This window comes from Penaeus chinensis, chromosome 19 (assembly GCF_019202785.1).
Source record: "Penaeus chinensis breed Huanghai No. 1 chromosome 19, ASM1920278v2, whole genome shotgun sequence".
NCBI lineage: Eukaryota > Metazoa > Arthropoda > Malacostraca > Decapoda > Penaeidae > Penaeus > Penaeus chinensis.
In genome coordinates, this window is record NC_061837.1 from 4,968,446 (window position 1) to 4,977,034 (window position 8,589).

Here is an 8,589-nt window from a genome sequence, read left to right on the forward strand (position 1 = left end):
GCATAATGTGAAAATAAAGTTCAAATTTGTGGCCTTTGGGGAGGGCAAGCTTGACCTTGAGGGGAGCACACACAGTCGTGGGGAAGGGGTGGGGGGGGCACTGCCCATTTTCAGTTGACTACAGTTTGTGAGTGCATTAACTGTGTGAACTTGTTTGATTCAAGAAATTAATATCCCATGGGAGAAAATAAAATTCAGCTTACTTATTTTAAATGTTGAAATCCCTGTATTGTAAATTTCTATATCCATTTGGCTTAATTTTTTTTTTCATTTTGTTGATACTTTCTGTACTTTTTGTAGATCATTTTGATTTTGTAAGAACAATTATATATATGTCTTGTCATAAAGTCTTGTAGTATACTAGTATAATGCAAGCATTTCACTTATATTTTTGGAGAGAATTATGATGGCCCCTGTGCATTCTTAAAGAAAAATGTATGTATTAGTGGACCTAAACACTGAACCAACACAACAAAATCCTGTTCCTTAAATAGTATAATATTACTATAGTATAATAATACCAAAATGTACTGTATTCTAAATGCTCTAGGTAGATAGATTTTTCAAACTTTTTTTTCTTGATCTTGTATTTACATGCAAAATAATTTTAATTTAGCTTCTTTAAGTGTCTGGTACTCACATTTCTGTTTACAACATTCTATTGAGCAGTGGTTCTTAACCAGAGAATATCATTGACCAAAGGCACCAGGCACATGCACTGTCCACTTTGGTCTTATTTTATTAATGTTGTTTATGTACAGACAGTTCATAAGTTCATAGTCACCAAGGAGCCAGTTACTAACTGCCTGGCCTCACTTGGAAATAATTTTTATTTCTGTTAATATTATTATTGATGTATGTTATTATTATGATGATAATTAGTATTATTCTGTTATTAATAAGAGTAATAGAAATGAAACTTTAAAAAGGAATCAGGAATATGGTTAATAAGTAGAGTCAAGGAGACCTAATATTTTTCTTCTAGGTGACTAAGCTTTTTTGAAACCCTCTGTGAGTAAATTCATGTGTTACTAGAGGAGGCAAGCATTTTCATTCTTATTACTGTATTCTCTCACTTTCCTGTGATTGGAAATCTTGTGAATAACTTGTACCATCACAATGGGATATATATTGTAATCCAACCATATGTCCACATATAAACATCATACAAGAAATCTGCACATGCATATTCGCATATTCTTACATGCACGCGCATGCACACATGCACACCCACACCCTCACTCACTCTCACTCTCATTCACTCTCTCTCTCTCTCATTCACTCTCTCTCTCTCTCTCTCTCTCTCTCTCTCTCTCTCTCTCTCTCTCTCTCTCTCTCTCTCTCTCTCTCTCTCTCTCTCTCTCTCATTCACTCTCTCTCTCTCTCATTCACTCTCTCTCTCTCTCTCTCTCTCATTCACTCTCTCTCTCATTCTCTCTTTCTCTCATTCACTCTCTCTCTCATTCTCTCTTTCTCTCATTCACTCTCTCTCTCATTCTCTCTTTCTCTCATTCACTCTCTCTCTCTCTCTCTTTCTCTCTCTCATTCACTCTCTCTCTCTCTCTTTCTCTCTCTCATTCACTCTCTCTCTCTCTCTCTTTCTCTCTCTCATTCACTCTCTCTCTCTCTCTTTCTCTCTCTCTCTCTCTCTCTCTCTCTCTCTCTCTCTCTCTCTCTCTCTCTCTCTCTCTCTCTCTCTCTCTCTCTCTCTCTCTCTCTCTCTCTCTCTCTCTCTCTCAAAACCCCTGCCCATACTTAAAGTTCATAAAGGATGGAATGAAGAGGAAGAGTTTTGATCTTGTGAAAAAATAGTGTAGAGAATAGGTTGACTTTGTTAATCCCTTAGCCACAGGTATTTCAGAAAGTGGTAGGCCACTAGCCAGTATTATTTGTTGCTAGCAGGCCTCTAGATCTGTAGGTATACGCATCCAAAGGGAGACTGAGACCAATTGTCCGATAATATAGTTATTCAATGTTTTGTGAATTTAAATCTTAATCCATAATAGGAGCATCAATATGTTCACATTAATGCCTTTTATCTCTTGGTTGTAGTGCATTAACATGAAAATATTGATGCTTAGGTTATAAATGAACACTGTAATTAAAAAATATTTAATAAACAAAATTGGTTTGAGACTCCCTTTGTACATGCAAACCCTCCCTTATTCTCAGTATGCATGGGTCGTCTGCATGTGCTCCAAGGCATATACTTTTCATGAGAAACATTATGACATGTATAGTGGAAATTTCTTTTGCTTTTTCAGCATCATTTGCCCATAATATTGTGTAAAGTTTGTGTAATGATGTATTACAGTTTTATAAGAGGATACAAGTTTGTATATTTGTTTATTTAGTAATTATTTTTTGAACATAGAATATTTTAGTTTCCCATGGTAAAACAAACATACCAAAGTTTTGTAAGCCCTTTAGTTCTCTTTGCAAGGGGAAATGTACAAACAGCAGCTGGAGGCAGGAGGAAGGCACCAATGAGAATGTTTAGTATTCTTCTAATAAGGGATTTGGTGACAGAATACCAGGCAGAATTATGTTCAAAAAGTTATAATAACTCTTTTTCTACTTAAACAACTAATACTTGTTTAAGTATTTCATCTCTAGATAAAAGCCTTTTAAAATTTTTAAAATTCTGTTCAAAAGTGCTATTGGAAGAAGAGAAGCAAAAAGTATATATCTTGAATAAATTCTTGTGTAGCATAGAGATATTCTTTATAGATTTTTTCTTTAATTTTCAAATATACAGAACATAATTTTAGGGAAATTTCCTAACCTGACTAGACTATTTTTCATATTTGGTTATTGAAGAAATACTCTGATTCCAACAAACATTATTCCACTTATGAATATCAAATTCTCGTAGAAAATGAATTGTGTCTTGAGAAATTTCATAGTCTGAATAGGTTCTTGATATTTAGAAGTTATTGGCCAATAAAGAAATATGTTTCACTATGAATAACATCACTTGTAAATACAAATTATAATGAGTAACTACATTTCAGCTTCCTTCGCTGAACGATGGAGGAACCGACATCAGAACCGAAGACAAGAGGAAGAAGATCAGGGAGGCAGTGCTGAATAATTTTTTTTCTCTCTTTATATTTTCTGCCTTTGTTATGTGGATATGTGATATCTTATGTTTGTCATTTAATGACATCTTTATTATATATATTTAATGAAAGAAGTAAGTGATATGAGAATAGATAGAGCAGATGATATAGTCAAGTTAGAAGTAAGAATGGATACTCAGAGTATGTTCTAAATGAATTCTCAGTAGATATACAGACTGCATAATATTTATTAGTATAATTGATATATGAGAGATATTCCTGTTTAACTATGATTTAAAATGAATATTTGCAAAATTTATAAAGTAAGTGTATTAAAAAAGAGTACAGGTAAATGTGTTCATGTGTTTTTGTATGTCAGTACAAGTTTGTGTGTGCGCGCGTGTGCGTGTGTGCATGCATTTGCGTGTGCATGTGTTGTATGTGTGTGCGCAAGCGTGTGAAAGCATGCGCAAGTGTGTGTTTGCTTGTTTGTTTTCTTGATATTACTTTGTTGAGCTGAGCACCTCTTGTGTAGGGATATAATTTTTTTTTGAGAGATTAGTGAAATATCTGATAAAATTAATCTAATTAAAACAGAAAGATTGTTTGTTACAGTATTTTCAGTCTGTACATTTAGTTAATATATTTTTGAATAGTGACATTTGTAGTAAATCATGCAAAGATATTTCATCTCATTTTCTAGTTCTTGATTATCCTATGGTTTGGATGCAGTATACAGCATGTACCCTTACATTTTTTATAATGAAAATAGAGTTGCACATATGTGGTGCATTCAGAAGGCAATTGATACAGTAAGGATTAGGTATGTAGGTCTGTATGTTGCTCATATTTTATACTTCTCCAATCCATGTCTAGACAAGATTATTTTAACAGCTGTGAAATATAATGTATTAGGAGAATATTCCTTCAGTCTGTTATTCTTTAACTGAGAAAATGTCTGCAACATAGCTACTTCTTAATATGCATAGGGTTTTCATAACCACAGTTATTGATGTTCTAATAGTGTTTACATTTGTACATGGTTTAGAATTTTGAATGTTTCTATTAGGTTTCCCATACTGTATTTTGCCTAGCTTTTCATTTATCATTCTTGTTGCTCCATGATATACTGTTTGTTTATCTTTAAAGGGATACAAACATACTGTGATGATTTTTCTAACTGTGGAAGCTTCTTGGTTTTCCTTCATTTTGTACCCAAATCATTTATTGCTAATTGGTTATCAACCCCAAATGACTTTTTACAGGTCTCAGTTTTTTTGGTGCTTTATTTAAAATAGTCCTAATATTTCTCTCTCATTTGTCATTTCTTAGTTGTGTGAGCAAATGGAGCCTAATGAGGATTGTTGTATGCATTTTTAACTTTGTAATGCAAATATTTAAGTGAATTTTTTTGAACTGTAGAAGAGAAGACATCATCTGTCTCTGCCAATTCATATATTCGTAAGTATTTACTTATTGTCTTGGCCCGACTATCATTGGTGCCTTTCTTGCAGCATATTTCAGTAAATCAAGGAATTTTGTGTGTTTTTTTTATCCACTTTTTCTGACCACTCCTTATTAATAATTAAGACATCAATATTTTCATATCACTTCTCATATTTTGTCACTTCAACAATGGTTTTGAAATCATCAATTCTTCACATCATACATTTTTTTTTCTTTTCTGTTTTTGCTTCAGTCACTAGTTTTTTTTTTATCCCATTAATGCAAGGGTGCATGAATATAAGCACAGTCCACTGTGTTTTTTGTTTTATTTATTTATTTTTTATTATCATTATTATTTACAGATATAGATGGCTTCATGAGCACATATTTGCCAAGGAATCTTAGGTAGGGTTAGTAATTGACATGCACATGAAGCCTCCTGTGTGTAAAGAGTTATAATAAAACAAAACTAGTGGACAGTCCATGTACCCAATACTGATACCTTATTTTTGTGAGATATACGTTCATATTCAGAGACACTTGTGAAACCTTAAATGGAGAGCAGGACCAGCATCTTGTACCTGCCAGCCAATCACACCACGCTTTCATGCCAATGGTGACAGACCCGAGATGCCAGTCCGGCACTCCCTCTAAGGTGTCACACGTATGTCTGAATATGAAAAATAGCTCTATCATTTTAGAGTTAACCTGAATTTTTGCTTCTTTTCTTTTTTCTTTACCTATTTCTCTTCACAAATGCTGCTTCTGCCTCTGCAAAAGTTTCACTGTTACTCACATTATTTATATCTACAAGTAAAGTCCATCATCCTCATAGTTATTTATTATATACAACTATCATGGCCCTTTTTAGGCTTACAAATGGTTTAGTTACTTCATATAATTGTGCATTTTTTTTATACACATGGGATCCCCCTTATTCACCATTGATCTGGAACAAAAAAAAAATAAATAAAAAAAAAAAAAATAAATAAATAAATAAAATATAACAAATAACAAATCGGCAAATATCAGTACACAATATGCCATAGGGATACATTGTAATGGAAATGTGGACTGGGACAATGATTTATGTGGTCTACTCAAGCATATGGTCTATATGAATGTTCTTAAAATACTGAAAAGAGTCCTCCCAATCATTCACGCCTTGTCACAGATCTCACTGGTAAACCTATTCCTGCCTAACTTCACTACAACAAGGATTGGTCAGACTTGCTCACATGACTATACTATTCCTCCCAGAGGCCAACAAAAGTCCTCCACCAATATTGCCAAGATTAGCTTCCATAGACATGACCTCCCACGTGACGTTTATATCAGTGGAGTGTCCTGCCCTGTCCAACCATATCAACCTCTTCCCCTTCAATGTCAGAAATGTTGGCATTTTGGCCACCCAGCCGAATACTGTCACTGCTCTCTATGTTCCCAACCTGGTCATGACTGTTGAAACTGCTCTGATCACATCATGTGTGTGCCAAATGTGGCTCCCATAATGTATTTTATAGGGGCTGCCCAGCTTCTACCTCAAATCTGAGGTAGAAGTTCTCAGATTCAAACTAGGCCTCACTCTACATGAGGCCAGACAAGAAGCACGCTGACAAGGTTTTGCTCTTTCTACCTGTTCCAAAACTGTACTTTGGTCTACTCCCCTCCCATCATCTCAAGTCTCAGCATCTTCCCCAGTATCTCTTCCCTCTCTATCTTAACTACCTCTCTTCCCCAGTCAAATTCCTTTTCTAGTCTAAATCCAATATCTACCACTTCCCTGGTGTCTACCCCTCCACCTCTTCCTTCTTTTCCTACATCCCCCTTTTATAAATCCCCACTGTATTCCATTTACTCCCCCCCCCATCCCCCCCAATCCCCCCATCCCCCCCAATCCCCCCATCCCCCCATCCCCCCCCAATCCTTTGCCCGTTGTTGTCGTGGGGGGGCTTAGGAGACGAAGACTGAGACTCAATGATGGGGAACTACTCAACCTTGGGACTCAGCCATCGACTCAACTAATTTTGCATAGTCTTTTTTCCCACTCATACTTTTCGTTTCAGTTTCTTCACCAATCCCTTCTACTATCCACCTCCTAAGGTGTGAGAGCCGTTCTGAAAGGATGAAAGGCTGACTTTATGTCAGTCCTGAACGGCCTGAGGGAACCTGCCATACCTGGCCCTTACCCCTCAAGGGGACCCTGAGGGGTGGACTATTTTTTCCCCCAACATACTCCAGGCTTATCATGGCCAATAATGAAGACGTAACCCCACTCTTAGGGGCAATGAGGCTTGCCCCTTTATCAAATAGCCCCAATCCCAGCTCTCCTTTGACCACGGCTCCGAACACTGCAACAACTCCCCCATCATCAGTGCATACTAGTACAGTATCAACCCTAATCAACAACCAACCCCCAGGAGACATTTCTACTCTCCCAACATGCTCAACTTCAACACCTTTACTCCCACAACCTTCTTCATCAACCACCCCCCTCTCCCCTTATTACTACCTTACAACCTTATTGCCCACCTCCCCATAACACTACCCCCCTCAACACTACTCCCTCCTCCACACGTCCCCGCACTTCTACTACCCCCACCTCTACAAGAATCCTAAATACTCTATTTAGCCCAGCCAAATGGGACAGATTTTTCGTGATCCCTCCCACAGCTCCCTACTCTAAAAACACCCTCCTCTCCCAGCAATGCCTCCAAAAACAAGTAGGCAAAGTCTCTTTCCGTAGGCGACCCGACCACTCTGGTCTCGTCACAGTAACCTCTGAAAACCAAACTATAGCATTAACAGAACTAACTGATCTATGTGGTAATCCCATCCCTACAGAACCTCATCCAACCCTCAATACTTGCACCGGAACTGTCTCTATCTCCCCAACAGATTGCCCAATCTATGTCAAAGAATGGTCAGATTGTGGAGAAGACTTACTCGCCCTGTCTCACGGACTATGATGCGACATATGTACAATGCTACTCCATTCCTCCCAGAGGAAATCGTAAGAAATCCATCAACATTGCCAAAATTACTCTCCGTAGACATGACCTTCCCTTTAATGTTTACATAGGTGGGGAATCCCTACCTGTTCGACCATACCAACCTCCTCGTCAGTGCCAAAATTGTTGGCGTTTAGGACACCTAGCCAAACACTGCCATTCTTCAGCCAGATGCCCGCTATGTGCCCAACCTGGCCATACTCGATCAAACTGCTCTGCATAATCACGCACATGTGCAAACTGTGGCCGCCCCCATAATGTATTTTATAGAGGCTGACCCACCTACAAATTTGAGTCTGAGGTAGCAACTCTCAGATTTAGACTTGGACTCACTCTACGTGAAGCCAGACAGGAGGCACGTCGACGAGGTTTTTCTCTTACCCCCAACTCAAGTAATGTCGCTCACTCTGCCACTCCCCCTACCCCCCAAGCTCCTACACCCTCTCCTAAACATAACCCCCCTCCATCTAACTTCCCCTCTTCTACCTCCTACCTTCCCCAGTCAAAGTCTTTTGCCATCCTAAATCCAGACACTCAAATCTCTACCCAGTCAAATTTGTTTGCCATCCTAAATCCAGACACTCAAATCTCTACTACAGCCCCAACACCTTCCCCTCTCCCTCCCCGCACTACCCGCAGCAGACCGAATAAACGTTCCACCCCCTCTTCCCCTACCCCACAATCACTTCCACCTTCCTTTGCCCCTATTCTTCAGACACCAAACTTCTCTTACCCCCCCAACCAACTCCATTACAGAAACTCTTGAAGATATCCAGACCTACATAATCGAGTCCCAAACTGATACTCATCCACCTTCAAATTCTACAACTCCCGCTCTCTCCACACTCAAAGTGACTGCCGATATCCATCCTCCTCCTACTCATAATCTCCCTACACCCAATCCTCCTACCCCATCCCCCCCCCCCCCGACTCCAGCCCCACCTATATTAACCCTCCCACCATCCCCTCTATCCCTTCCACATCCTCCTGGATACACACGTGAATCCCTCATGTGACAAATACCCTCTTCCCCAGACCCTCTACCTCCCGACACCCCTCCTGATACAACA

At 38.6% G+C, this 8,589-nt stretch overlaps 1 protein-coding gene across 6 annotated transcripts in view; it reads left to right on the forward strand.

Annotated features, from left to right (window-relative positions):
• Positions 1-4,603, forward strand: part of LOC125035091 (DDB1- and CUL4-associated factor 6-like) — a 45,700-nt gene extending 41,097 nt beyond the window's left edge. For all 6 annotated transcript variants that reach the window (XR_007115736.1, XR_007115735.1, XR_007115737.1 and 3 more), the window contains one exon: positions 3,015-4,603. Coding sequence is in view for 2 of the 6 variants with exons in the window: in XM_047627237.1 (XP_047483193.1) it covers positions 3,015-3,094 (80 nt within the window). In the remaining 4 variants the exon portion in view is untranslated. The remainder of the gene's footprint in view (positions 1-3,014) is intronic.
• The last annotated feature ends 3,986 nt before the right edge of the window (positions 4,604-8,589 follow it).